This window comes from Rhodnius prolixus, unplaced genomic scaffold (genome assembly GCF_049639745.1).
Source record: "Rhodnius prolixus isolate KJV_2025 unplaced genomic scaffold, Rpr scaffold_36, whole genome shotgun sequence".
Lineage (NCBI taxonomy): Eukaryota > Metazoa > Arthropoda > Insecta > Hemiptera > Reduviidae > Rhodnius > Rhodnius prolixus.
The window spans coordinates 743,569-758,260 of NW_027411639.1; the positions used below are offsets into that span (position 1 = coordinate 743,569).

General features: G+C 32.9%; 1 protein-coding gene across 4 annotated transcripts in view; it reads right to left on the reverse strand.

Moving 5' to 3' along the window:
• Nucleotides 1-5,008: 5,008 nt before the first annotated feature.
• Nucleotides 5,009-14,692, reverse strand: part of LOC141462341 (facilitated trehalose transporter Tret1-like) — a 48,327-nt gene continuing 38,643 nt past the window's right edge. For 3 of the 4 annotated variants that reach the window (XM_074144130.1, XM_074144131.1, XM_074144132.1), the window contains 2 exons: nucleotides 13,547-13,812; nucleotides 5,009-6,622 (listed from right to left, as the gene is read on the reverse strand). In XM_074144130.1, coding sequence (XP_074000231.1) covers nucleotides 6,379-6,622; nucleotides 13,547-13,812 — 510 coding nt within the window. In that variant the 3' untranslated portion in view covers nucleotides 5,009-6,378. Of the gene's footprint in view, nucleotides 6,623-10,084; nucleotides 10,180-13,546; nucleotides 13,813-14,692 lie in introns of those variants that run through there. The other variant, XM_074144133.1, reaches the window with a different exon arrangement.

Sequence of the window (14,692 nt, forward strand, 5' to 3'; positions counted from 1 at the left end):
AGTGAGTGAGGTTACATGGTGTGTATGAATGTAATTCAAAATTTTAATAAATCGTAAAACATATTGTAAAAATTATTAAATAAAAATTAGTAGGGGAGATGGGGACACATTTGAACAGAATTTTCCTTTTTTTGTTACAGAGGGCACAGAATCGTATTATTGAACCTTTTTATTTTGTTTTCTACGACTATTAAGTCTTCTTAACAGATCTATATCAATAAACAGTTGGTACTTTACATACGAGGGTCGTTTGGAAAGTCCGTGCAAAAATAAAAACTACTTAATTTTTTGGGGTAAACCTTTTTTATTTTTCAACATAGTCTCCTTTTAGGCTTATACACTTCGTCCAACGCTGCTCTAGTTTGTTGAACCCTTCCGAATAATAGGATTTGTCCAAGTCTGAAAAATAGCCATTCGTTTCTGCAATCACCTCCTCGTTTGAATAAAATCTTTTTCCCGCCAGCCATTTCTTCATATTGGGGAAGAAATAGTAGTCCGAGGGAGCCAAGTCTGGAGAATAGGGGGGATGTGAAACGAGTTGGAACACTATTTCTATTAATTTTGCGACCACAACTGCTGAGGTGTGAGCTGGTGCGTTGTCGTGATGGAAAAGGACTTTTTTGTGGGCCAATCGTGGGCGTTTTTCTTGCAGCTCGGTTTTCAAACGGTCCAATAACGATGAATAATATGCACCTGTAATAGTTTTACCCTTTTCCAGATAGTCGATGAGGATTATTCCTTGCGAATCCCAAAAGACAGTCGCCATAATCTTTCCGGCCGAAGGAACGGTCTTCGCCTTTTTTGGCGCAGATTCCCCCTTGGTAACCCATTGTTTAGATTGTTCTTTGGTCTCAGGAGTGTAGTGATGTATCCATGTTTCATCCACAGTGACGAAACGACGCTTAAAGTCCTGCGGATTCTTCTGGAACAGCTGCAAACCGTCCGTGCAACACTTCACACGATTTCGTTTTTGGTCGAGCGTGTGCAATCGCGGCACCCATCTTGTGGATAGCTTTGTCATGTCCAAATGTTGATGCAAAATATTATGTACCCGTTCATTCGAGCACTAGCAATCTCACGCACCTTCACTCTTCTGTCATCCATCACCATATCATGGATTTTATCAATGATTTCTGGAGTAGTAACCTCAACAGGGCGTCCAGAACGTTCAGCGTCACTTGTGCCCATATGGCCACTCCGAAAATTTTGAAACCACTTATAAACTGTTCTAATCGAAGGTGCAGAGTCACCATAATGTTTATCAAGCTTCTCTTTAGTCTCCTGAGGCGTTTTGCCTTTCATAAAGTAGTGTTTAATCAACCCACGAAATTCTTTTTCGTCCATTTTTTGAAAATCACTCGACTTCCTCGATTCAAACGATTTTTCAGCCAGATAACTTGGTGTGTGTTCTTCCAAGAGATGCTACTAACTAAACATAACCTCGATACGCGCCAGTGGTGCTATCTCTCTGACTTTGCACTGACTTTTCAAACGACCCTCGTACATATCTACGTTTTTTTAATTTAAAAATTTTGTGCCAAATGTTAATATCTGCCCCACTGGTGGGGTAGCTTTGAACACAATATAAAATAGAAAGAAATGATATTACTTTACTCTGAATCTACCTTCTATCAGTTATTTCTCTCACTACTACATTACTTTCTCTTTTAAACCACTGAAATCTAGTTCAAAAACCAAGAATGACTCAGTTCGAGATGTTGTACCCGAAGTGATGATGGGTTTAGGAAATTTGAACAAAATATTCGGGTTGTTACGCTTCTTAATGTTGGTTCGAACCACTTTCCCCTTCTCTGCGATTAAACAAAAAAAAAAGTCACAAACTTGCAGGTCGGTAGGGCACACATTTTGACTGAGATGTTGAAATGTGCCCTCTCTCCTTCCATAAAAGAAAATATAATACCCAATACTTTTTGCTAGTAAATAGATTTTTGTAAATACTAGGTTTAAAAGTACTAATTCCAAATGTTAATATGGACTAACAATACTTACACCTTGTCCACTACAATCTTCACAATACACTTCCAAAGCTGCAACAAAAATTTTACTTCCACCTTACAAAATATAACATTTCTAAATTCTGACTTTACAAGCAATGAAAACGAAGGGAAAACTCTGTCAATTATACCACAGCTCTACCACAAAATATGGAGAAAATTATCAATCATAAATGTTTTAAATATTTGGCGAGAAATTCAAACTGTTCAAAGTTGCCCCCTGTACAAATGTGCCCCTCTATCAGCTAATTGTTAAAATCTCCTGAAAGGTCAGTGCATTAGAATTTTTAAAGTAGTAGTTGCATTTTGTAAGGGTAGAGCGCGCGAATTCTAACTGAAAACACATAAATAGAAATCATTATATAATATTAATAAAAACTTGTGTATTTCGTATTTATTTCGATTTGCTTTTTTTGTATCGTTTAACTTATTTTTCTTCTTATTACATTTATTGCTATTTCGTAGCAACTCCACGCTGTGAAGATATGTATTCTTTAAAATAATAATAAAAAAATATTAATATAAACTGGATTTGAGTGTTTACTTATTTATCTTATTCATACTGAATATGATCTCCTTTCCAGGGATATTTATTATTCAAGAATGCTTTCTTCCTACAAAATTTATAAAAAGGTATTCTTAACTGAAAGCTGCTACATTTTAATGGGCATATATTAACCCAAAAATAGTATACTTTTTGAGTAAAAATGTAGTATTAAAAGCATTTCTTAATAACTTTTACCGTCTAGATTTTGAGGAAATAACATTTTGTTTTTATGTGTAGTATTCTTTAATACATAAATATAAATCAGAGAATATATGTATGTTAAAAAATATATGTACCTAATCCAGAAGTAAATGGTTAATATCTTATGACCTGAGTTTTTGCAATTTTTTTTTCAACCAATCTAAGGGTCCAAGATATAAAATAAGATTCCCAGAACTGGAGAGTGCCCTATTTCTACCTGTTCATATATCAAGATGTCATCTAACATTCATATCCTCTTATCCCATCCCAGCCAAACTGGGACTATCTATTGTGTATACTATCCTTTTTTCACACCAAGAGTGGAATACAAATGATCCAAATAAAAAATCCAAAGATTTATTAAATGCAACTATAATTAAAATATATTCTATTATGTCCTAATTTACAGCATGAAAAATTAAACAATTTTAGTACAATGGACGCTTGTCAACTTTTGTTTTGGTAAATTGGAAAGTTTTATTTTTAAAAAAAAGTTATTTTAGAGCAAAAGAATAAGTTATCGTTTAAAAGACACTAGGTGACGATATATGTGTCGGAAAGAATTCACCATTTCATCTGTCGCAGGTAACCATGATATCCAGCTAATAACAAAAGTTTACATCGAACTAATCACAATAGTTTTGCACGAATAAACACCGATGGTTATAGTTATAACTATCAAAACCCAAAATACCAAATCTACCAAAACTTAGACTCTTAATATCTTGGTTTCTTATGCTCAGAACTCTATAATAAATCTGTCGATTGTAGACAATAACTAGCTCTGTAATTGACATAAACAGTAATATTTTAGGTACAATAGGTACTTTGCCAAGGCTTTCTATAGAGTTAATCATTGTATTTTACTCGCGAAGTTCGTAGCTTATGGCATTCATGGCAAACTTTTTCTTTGGATTTGCAGTTATTTGATTGGAAGAACACAAATAGTGAAATTAAAATCTTTTAAATTACTTCCTTTTCCTGTCCTATCTGGGGTTCCTCAGGGTTCTCATCTGGGGGCCATTTCTTCTGTTTTAACTTATTTATTAATGACATAAAGCACAATCTTCAAGATTCCTCTTTTTTTGCTATTTACGGATGGCCTTAAACTATTTTTGTCAATTTCATCCCCGCTTGAATGTAGGGACTTGTAAAAGGCATTGAATTCCTTATCTCGTTGGTGCCTTGAGTACTGTCTAGATCTGAACTTGTCCAAGTGTAGTGTAATTTCCTTCACTAGGCAGCGTGACCCCGTGTCTTATGACTATACGCTGAACGGCTCTTCTTTGCTGATTACGGTATCGCCAGTAAAGGATTTGGGCATCACGATCAACTGTAAATTGGATTTTATGGAGCACATGAATAGGATCAGAAGCAAATCTCTACAAATGCTTGGGTTTGTATTTAGGAACACGAGGAATTTCTCTGTCAGCTGTTCTTATATCACATTATAATAAATCCCTTGTAAGACCCCAACTTGAATATGGTTCAGTAATTTGGAGTCCGTTTTGCAAGGTACATATGGCTTCTATTGAGGCTGTTCCAGAACAAGTTCTTGCGGTGGTTAGCTTGCCGTTTGGAAAGCCCTAAAGAAACCCTTATCTATTCCGACCTACAGCTCACTCTCAATATTCCTCCACTTGCCACCAGAAGAATTTATTATGATCTCTCTTTCCTCTGCAAACTTCTACAAATAGACTGTCCTTACCTTCTTTCTCTAATTTCTTTTAATATCTTATCCCATACTACACGACATTCTTCTCCGTTCAATGTGCCGTACTGCAAACATAATTACGTTTTTTACTCCCCTATCTTACGTATGATCATTTTGTCTTAGATTTCTTTGGCATGGATATACAAAATTTTCTAAATAAAGTCAGATGTCAACTATTTCTTTGAGTTATTTGTATTGTATAAATCTGTATAATCTTTATAACCTCTAAAAGGAAAAATAAAATGCTAAAGCCTAATTATAAACCTAAATTATAGACTGAGAACTATTTGTATTATTTATGTTATTTTATTGTTGTTTCTGTAAATTGGATATTGATCCGTTTTTTATTTAAAAATAAAAATAAAATAGGGGCGGAGATATAGGATGTTGTCCGCGTAAAATAGTGTTTGACTCATTACTGAAATATATGTTAAGAGTCTGGGTTTCCTAGTATGTTTAGAAATGTCATTCGATGGAGAGAGTAGCTGATTAAAGCAAAAAGATATTAAGGGATTGAAATATAGAAATAAATTTCAGACATATTAATTATATTTTTGTATACAATTTGAGGTAAGTGTAACCAGAAGGCTTGTAACTAAAGCTGAGCTAACAAAGGAATCTATACAACCTTCATTTTTCAATGAGTTATTCACTAGCAAAAGTCAGAAAAAAAAGAAATGAGATTGAAATGAGGTGACACTAAATTTGGGTATTAAAAAATTCTCTAAGGGATTCAGTGTGGGCTAAAGATATAAATATTGCAGTTAAATATATTTATTTTGAAATAATTAAATTCATTTTATTGAACAACAAACTTTTCCTTACTAATTGACAATAACTTTAAACAATCCCATAGTAACTTATTGTGTATATATTTAATCAGTCTTGTTTGACTTTTCGCACTCTTAAATTTACTGTTTACCTAAAATGTATAGATTTTTCTATTTTAAATTTAGTTAATTGTTGCTCATAGATAAATAACATCGTAATTTATAATTATATACATTAATTTAGTTTAACAATTGATGACGTTTTCAGCTATTTGTATTGTTAAAAATTACACTTTTGAAAATACAGAATTATTTACAATTTGCAAAACAAACAAACAAAGTTGTGTAAAATTACAGAAATAGACTTTGTATTAAATGCCATCTTTTTGACAGCTCTCACTACATACAGGTTCGGAGATATAATATTAAAACCTAATTAAGGAAAATTTGGAATGTTAATTTTATAAAAATAAAAAAATCTCCTTTTTTTCTGTAATTAATTAGGATGTTCTAACTTTAATAATTTTAAATTAAACTGTTTAAAAAAAATAAATAGAATAGAGTAGAACAAGTCATTAAAAACAGAAGTTAGTACGTGGAACACAAATAAAAATGACGTTTGGTGTACTATTTTTTTCTGCTTTAGACGTCTCACAATAAAATTACATTTGAAAAAATACATATTTCTCCATTTAATATCAATGCATAAAAATAAATACGTATTTCACTTGTAGTTCATGAACTCCAACAATAATTTATCTAACTAAATGTTTTCATTTATAGTTTAAAAAAGTTTCATGTAAAAAAAAGTATATATTATATGATTTTATCTATCGATGAACGCATGTATTCTTTAGTTCTGGCTGATTTCAGATTTTAATGCATAGAGGTTGATAAGAAGTTTGATATAAACGTTTAAAAATCCACTTATGAAGAAGAATTTGTCACACTCTTTTTTTCTTGACAGAAACTTCTGCATCGAACTGATGATCAACTTTTGAAGTCACTCACTTATAAAGAAAACATGCAAATCATGACGGACAATATCAGCGATATTTTTCTACAATGTGTTAGCTTAATCACATTTTACGTTGGACTCACTTCTTATTTATTTTATTTTTTTCTTAGTTTTTATAAAGGGCTGGATCGTTTTTTCTTTGATTGAAACAATACTTCAACTTCCTCAAGTTTACGACCTTCAGTTTCTGGTTGGAATGTATACAAAAATAAGAAACCACAAAAACCTAGAAAACTATAAAAAAAGAATACGCCATACAATTGTACTAGATTTTCAAGATCTAAAAATGTTTTAGTAACCAAGAAGAACCAAAAGTAGTAAGTGGCTGCAGACACTCCTCCTCCCACACCTCGGCCTCTGAAAACATAAGTTACATATTAAGAGACACAAAAACTAAATAAACAATGTTGGTTTCGCCTGACGTTATAGGCAAGACTTGCAAAGCTAAGATGTACTATTGTACTGGTTCAATTCCTGGTCTAGGACTTGGATTTTAATTAATGTTAAATATGAGAACTTTAAAGTAAAATTCGTCTGCTATTCGCCTCCATGCGTAATTAGATACTGTAACGTAAAGCCTTCCTTGAAAAATAGGCATTACTTTACTTTTATGAAGACGTTGTTTTTATCAATTAATAAACATTTCAAATCTGTTTCGAGAGAACATTGTCCTAAATCTTTCATGAAGTCTTATTTGAAGAAATTTAACTGTACCGAACATACCTTTTCATCCAAGATGATAAAGTTAATGAAACGAAAAAAAGGGCTAGTGTTTTCTCCTTATAAAACGGCCTTCAAAAGATAGTGAGCTGTAAGTGGTTTATAGGAAGATAAAAAAAGCTAAGGTTATGAGATAGTTGGATTCGAAACCTCTGTCAACAGTGCTGATCTTACTTTCTTTTCTTTTTTGCAAAACTTGAGAGAGAAAAGAGACTGATTGAAATTGTTACAACCAGAAATGTATATGATTTTTTTTCCGCTTTGATTTTTATTGAGTATTAAGAATAAAGAATGACAATGCTTTACATAAAGGGATAGAAAGCAATACATTTTCTGTTGTATTTTAAATCAATTTTTCTGCAACTGCGGATGCAGTTTTTGTCGACCAATCTTAATAGAACTGTCCAACCGTACAGTTTTAATATGGACAACTTTTAACTTAAGAGTTTTTGATAGAGAAATTTACTTCAAATTAAAATATATACGACGGTCGTTTGAAAAGTCCGTGCAAAAATAAAAACTACTTAATTTTTTCGGGTAAACCTTTTTCATTTTTCAACATAGTCTCCTTTTAAGCTTATACACTTCGTCCAACGCTGCTCAAGTTTGTTGATCCCTTCCGAATAATAGGATTTGTCCAAATCGGAAAAATAGCCATTCGTTTCTGCAAACACCTCCTCGTTTGAATAAAATCTTTTTCCCGCCAGCCATTTCTTCATATTGGGGAACAAATAGTAGTCCGAGGGAGCCAAGTCTGGAGAATAGGGGGGATGTGAAACGAGTTGGAACCCTATTTCCATTAATTTTGCGACCACAACTGCTGAGGTGTGAGCTGGTGCGTTGTCGTGATGGAAAAGGACTTTTTTGTGGGCCAATCGTGGGCGTTTTTCTTGCAGCTCGGTTTTCAAACGGTCCAATAACGATGAATAATATGCACCTGTAATAGTTTTACCCTTTTCCAGATAGTCGATGAGGATTATTCCTTGCGAATCCCAATAGACAGTCGCCATAATCTTTCCGGCCGAAGGAACGGTCTTCACCTTTTTGGCGCAGATTCCCCCTTGGTACCCCATTGTTTAGATTGTTCTTTGGTCTCAGGAGTGTAGTGATGTATCCATGTTTCATCCACAGTGACAAAACGACGCATAAAGTCCTGCGGATTCTTCTGGAACAGCTGCAAACCGTCCTTGCAACACTTCGCACGATTTCGTTTTTGGTCAAGCGTGAGCAATCGCGGCACCCATCTTGCGGATAGCTTTGTCATGTCCAAATGTTGATGCAAAATATTATGTACCCGTTCATTCGAGATGCCCACAGCACTAGCAATCTCACGCACCTTCACTCTTCTGTCATCCATCACCATATCATGGATTTTATCAATGATTTCTGGGGTAGTAACCTCAACAGGGCGTCCAGAACGTTCAGCGTCACTTGTGTCTATATGGCCACTCCGAAAATTTTGAAACCACTTATAAACTGTTCTAATCGAAGGTGCAGAGTCACCATAATGTATATCAAGCTTCTCTTTAGTCTCCTGAGGCGTTTTGCCTTTCATAAAGTAGTGTTTAATCAACACACGAAATTCGTTTTCGTCCATTTTTTGAAAATCACTCGACTTCCTCGATTCAAACGAATGCCAAACACAAAGAAATAGACCGATCTGGCTGAAACTTGGTGTGTGTTCTTCCAAGAGAAGCTACTAACTAAACATAACCTCGATACGCGCCAGTAGTGCTATCTCTCTGACTTTGCACGGACTTTTCAAACGACCCTCGTACATATATTGCATGTTTAAGTTTTAAGCTCTCAAATGATTAGTTCATTTAAATTTGATTGCTCTAATTCTCTGTAGGACCATTTTTTATGGGCGAATTCTTGAAATTTTGAAAAAATAAAAATTTGCAAGTCTTGGGTTTCAGACACAAATGAACATTTTGCTCTAAATTAGATTCACAATTGCATTCTAAAGTCTGGTTTTTATCTGGTACTCCTATAAGTTTTATTTTATTCTACTTTTTATTTTTATTTTTGAATTAAGCAAAGCAGCCAGTTTTGTAAGTGGGATAATTCCATAATCAAATGAAAGTTTTAGGATGACGTTTGTTGTGTCCTGGTTACTTTATTTCAATTATTTCTTTTTCCTTCTGATGTGATTTCAATTTAATTTTGGTAATTTCGATTCGTTATTTTTAATAAAATCATTTAATTCTATCTTATCATTTATCATCATCATCATATGACAAGATAATGTTCAAATTTTCGAGGAGAGGGCAACCTGTTGTTAGGGACAGCCCTTCACAGAAAATATTTTATTATTTAAATATGTTAAGTAATAGTTCAGAATGTGTTTGCATTTGATTAATAGGAACATACTGTGTACGTGGGTCAAAATTATGTAAGTATTCTATGGATTTGCGAGCGATAGCCAAAAGCCGTGAACTAACATAAATGCCTAGCAGTTAACAGTTACAAAAGTTGTCTACTGCAGAAAGGACTATCAGACACAGCGGGCTTGGCTAGGAGTGTGAGGCGATCCTGGAAAGTTTAATGAAAGTGAGTGTTCAACTCTGTTTATCTTAGACTAATAGTTCCACTACACGATGTTTAGCTAAAACTTCTCATAAGAACAAACACTATTTTGTTTACTATGAATGAACTACTCTATTCCGAGATATCAATAAAAAGAGTTAAATTAAATAATAACTCATTTAGCTAGAAAAATTAGGAATAGCGTCTTTCACAATTCTAATTCTTCCTAATTAAGAATTGCCAATTTCATAAATAATGTTTGATTATTTTTTCGCCAAGCATTCGATCTAGAGATTAAGGCATCTTTAGGGATATAGCTTATTGGAAATTATAATTTTGTTTTTTACATTTTCTACATAACAGATTAGTGTGTCTTCTATTGGTGCAGTACCCAAAAGTTAGGGCAGAAGATGCTCTTGAACACTGATTATTGCTACAGTTTGCTAACATATAACTGCAGAAAATCCTTTAAAAATTGGCAATTCTTTAATTAATTTTATTCTTAATTGGAAATTGTTCACTTTTAACATGAAAGAAAAAGATAATCAAAAAAATTAAAAATCCTCAGCGTATCATTGAACATTTTTAATCCTAAACTATGTATCTACATCTGGTGCTATTTAAGTTTGGACACTGTATTTTTATACCAGTTTCTTTGGTTATACCTAAAAAAAAAAAAAAAATCAGTATAAGTTTCGGCTCATGTAATTTTTTTTGAACACAAATCAAATTTTTGTAGTGAAAAACAATTTTGAAATTCCTTCATTAGGAGCACTATAAAGAAGGATAATGAATAATTAATTATATGCAATCTTCTAATCACAAACGAAGGGAAATCAAATGCTTTAAATTACGATAGATTTAGAACAACTATTTACGTGATTAACAAATGGCGGACAAATGATCACATAATCATTTGACAAATAAGTTATTTGAATGATGCCCTAATACAACTGGATAAATGAAAACGGTGATGTTTTTAAAAGAATTAGGTATGTAATGTAAATTAATCACAATTGGCAATCTAACTTTTTTTATTTTAATTTCTTTTAAAAAAAAGGCTTTTCAATCAAGGTTTATTTATGCAAAAAAAAAAAAAAATAGAAAATTTACATTAAGAGCACAAAAAAAGTGTAGCAATGTAACTTGTACAAGAATACACAAATTATTTCACTTTAGAGCTATTTTGTTTTCTTTTAGAGCAGAAACTGATTTTATTCAGTTAAAAAAATAACGTTCACATTTTTTTAATTAATTTCTGTTTAAAAATTCATTAAATAAAAATTTATTAAAGAATTAAGAAAAGAACACATTCAACTGGAAAACTGAGATCATGAGATCTCTTTAAATATTTTAAATCCAGTCTTATTAAGAACCATCTGTTGGTTTACTTATGTATAATACTAATTATTACTCATTATAATCATGAGCGACAGTTTGAAGCTATCCAGCTGTATCTTTTATTGTTATAAAAAGCTAAGTTTATCTAGATTTAAAGTGATCTCAACATTTATTCTCTCGATTGTTAAAGGCCCCTTCGATACTAGGCGGTCAATGATGATTACTAAGGAACGGATTTTTATGTATTTAAAAATGCCAAATATTTAATTAAAATATGCATTTATTTTCGTCAATTATGTGGAAAATATGTGATTTTCTTAAAATATTTTCTGGAATATTTAAGTAAAATGGACATTTTTTTTTTATGAAAATGGAATTGTTTTTTTGGGGGGGGGCAAGTTATAATTATTTATACAAGAAAAGAACATTTTTACAATTTATAATAATTTATTAGGAACAAAATAATTTGTTTTTACAAGTTATAATGATTTATACAACAAAGAACATTTTTACTATTTATAAAAAGATGTGTTAAATATTTTCAATTTTGAAAACTTCACTCTTCGAAATTGTTTGCAACCACATGAAATTTCAAATGTTGGAACGTAAAGTGACGACGATCTGGGCGTAAGATGGACTTGTAACGACTAAAAGATCGTTCAACATCTACAGATGTTATAGGTGCCTTGCTGAAAGAAGTTATCTCGTTGGTTGTAAAAGGGTACACGATGTTCTGAGGTGACTTCTGTTCCACTGATAATATCAGAAATCTGGCAGATGGTCTCCCACCCTTTGATCTTGCTCAGTACTTCTACCAGTTTTGATCTGATCAGATCTCCCTTACTCCCAGGTATTCCTTCCACCTTTTCGATGACTTTTTTAACGTTGGACACGTTTTCTGTCAGTCGAACATTTTGGGTCTCAAGTTGGGTAATGGTTTGTGCAAGAAATACGCAATTGTCAGAAATGAATGCAAGGTCGTTCCTTAAATTAGGTTTCTCGAATAAAGACTTGGCTGTATTTATCGCTACTGCTTCGTCTTCGAGATGTGAAAGGTCATTCTTGATTTTATTGTAGTAATATTGAGCTGCTTCCAGCCAAGTACCCCATCTTGTCAATATTGGTTCTGGTGGAAGGCACAAGTCTGGATTGAGATCTTTTAGCATTTTAATGCGACTTGGTGCTTTTAAGAACACTTTTTTAACCACTGTGATTCACAGCCCTACAGTCTGTGGTTCACATTTCCTGTCAACCACCTCCCAATTATGAAAATATACCCAAAATGAAAAATATGTACATATTTTGATTAAATATGTAGAAATATTTATTTATTTTAATCAAATATGTATAAATATGCGATAACATCCAAATATGTGGAAATATGTGAAATAAAAGTAGACTCAAACGGCTTAAAGAGTATCAGTATGAATACTTCTAGTTGAAAAACGTCTGTAAATTACCTAGAAAAAAATATGTAAATACATATGAATCCGTTCCCTAATGATTACTCTGTTGGTAATAAAATCAACGTACAATTAGGCATATCTACAGTTTTCTTAACCTTAATAACATTAATACCAATGCAGGCTTGGGATAACTGTAACCAATGTACAAGAAAAAAGAAAGGAGTCGCTTCCTAAACCTACTTCTAATCTTTATTGACGGTGCTTGACACACAGCAATCGGTTAGTAAGAAGACTTTATACTTAGTCAATTGTCTGAATTCATTGGCGCTCATGGCTTTCTAAGAAGCACTGCGGACCTTCAGAATTCTTCTTCTTTATAATCAAGATTGCTGGAAAAGTAAATTTTAGGGTAGAGGAAGCTGTGCAATCCTAGAGGACCGCTACTTTATGCCTTGAGACAACTACCATCAAAGCTTTCCCTTAAATCTGAAATCACCTTCCCTTAAACCTTTTATTATTTTGGAATGGAATCAGATCAACACCATGGTATTCAGCAGGGTTTTGATAGTTTTTTAATTAATAACTAGATAGGAGTTAAATAGTTATAATATTTTCCCCCTAAACTTTGGGCACATTTTTCAATGTAAATTTCTTCACACAACAGTCTCAAAGAATTTTAGAAATTTACATTAATGTCTCAATGAAATTTACAAAATCTACGAAGTATGCCTATTGAAAATTCAGCTTTAGTAAGAGCCCATTAAAATTTGGTGCAAAATAAATGTTAGCGGTTAGTCCGGGACCTTTCCCAGATGGACACCGATTGACCATATGCCCGCTAGATGTTGCTAGTGTATCTACCACTAGTTATAACTCAACCAAAAGGTTTGTTCAGTTTATTCAAACAGTCTAGCTATTCGTGTCACCAAAGTCATGGATTATAACAATGCTGGACAAAAGATATAAACACAAAAGACTAAAAGCACATCTTGCTATACAGTAACTTTTGCGTTAAGGTTTTCTTTTTAATTATTTTTTTCCCTTAAAATGCTGAGATTTAACTCAAGGTAAATGCTTTTATTTTCATTTTTTATTTAGGGTATGAAGTCAGTTAGCCTGAAACATTTTTTGATGCTGTATTTGTATAGATTGGTAAATACAAATTTCAATTCATAATTGTATGTTTCAAATGATTTCGCTGATATTTATGCCCTCAAATCATGGACATAAGCATCACTCTTATTCACTCTCTCTCACTCAATTTTCAATTTTGTTAATAACATACCTGGATGGAAATACCTCTGCCAATAATGTCCATGGGATGACACCAATTCCAAAGTTCGTAAAGAAATATAATAATGAGAACAATACCAGAGGTAGCCAGCTAAGATTGACATTACGATGTTCATGTAGGATAGAGTATATGCCCAAAGATAAAGTTATTAAAGAGCAGGCACTGATTGATATTAATGATAGTCCTCTTTTGCCCAGCCGACGAACACTTCCCATGCAGACGAAACTCCCCAAAATTTGACTAGATGCTGCGATCACCTGTAATTGTAAAAATGTTTTTATTATTTTTGACAGATGGATTACTGGAGAAGGCCAGCACGAATATCAAGGTATGAAAGATTAAGAAAGGAAACAGAATGGAAGACGGAAGAATGACTATGGAAATCCTAGACTGGGAAACCAAAGATGATGGCGTCTGAGAAAGCCTCCACTATTACGAATTGATAGAAGAAAATGTCCAGAATAATTATAATGGAAGCTGAAATTAAAATAAATAAAAATTCCATTTCCATTAAAAATGAAACTGAAACTAAAAAGTGAATTCATAAAAGATTTATTAATCCTTCAATCTTTCCAGACACAATCGGGAGAGAATTGATTTTATATAATAGATGCGCCTTAGAATTAACAAGCAGTTAATTTCTAATACAAATGCATAAAGAATACAGTAAGTGTGGACTATTCGAACCCCTTTTCGCCTCTTCAGGGTTTGTGTGAGGAGAATGGTTAGTACCTGGTCTGCGTTCCTTCCCTAGTGGGTGCCTCCACGATTATGAATTGATAGAAGAAAATGTCCAGAATAATTATGTGCAATCTATTATCTAATTTAAACCGACTTAAAAAAAATATCGCGAATATACAAAATAAAACTCCGTCCACGACGCCTAATTGGTAGTTAGGCGATTACTTTACTTTTTTTACTTTTTACTAAATTAAACTAAAAAAATTTAACAAATTGAAGCCAGCGACGGAACGAACGATACATCCATTACTTAATTTATTTTCAGAGGAGGAAACAAAGAAAACATCCCAACATATACGACGGTCGTTTGAAAAGTCCGTGCAAAGTCAGAGAGATAGCACCACTGGCGCGTATCGAAGTTATGTTTAGTTAGTAGCATCTCTTGGAAGAACCCAC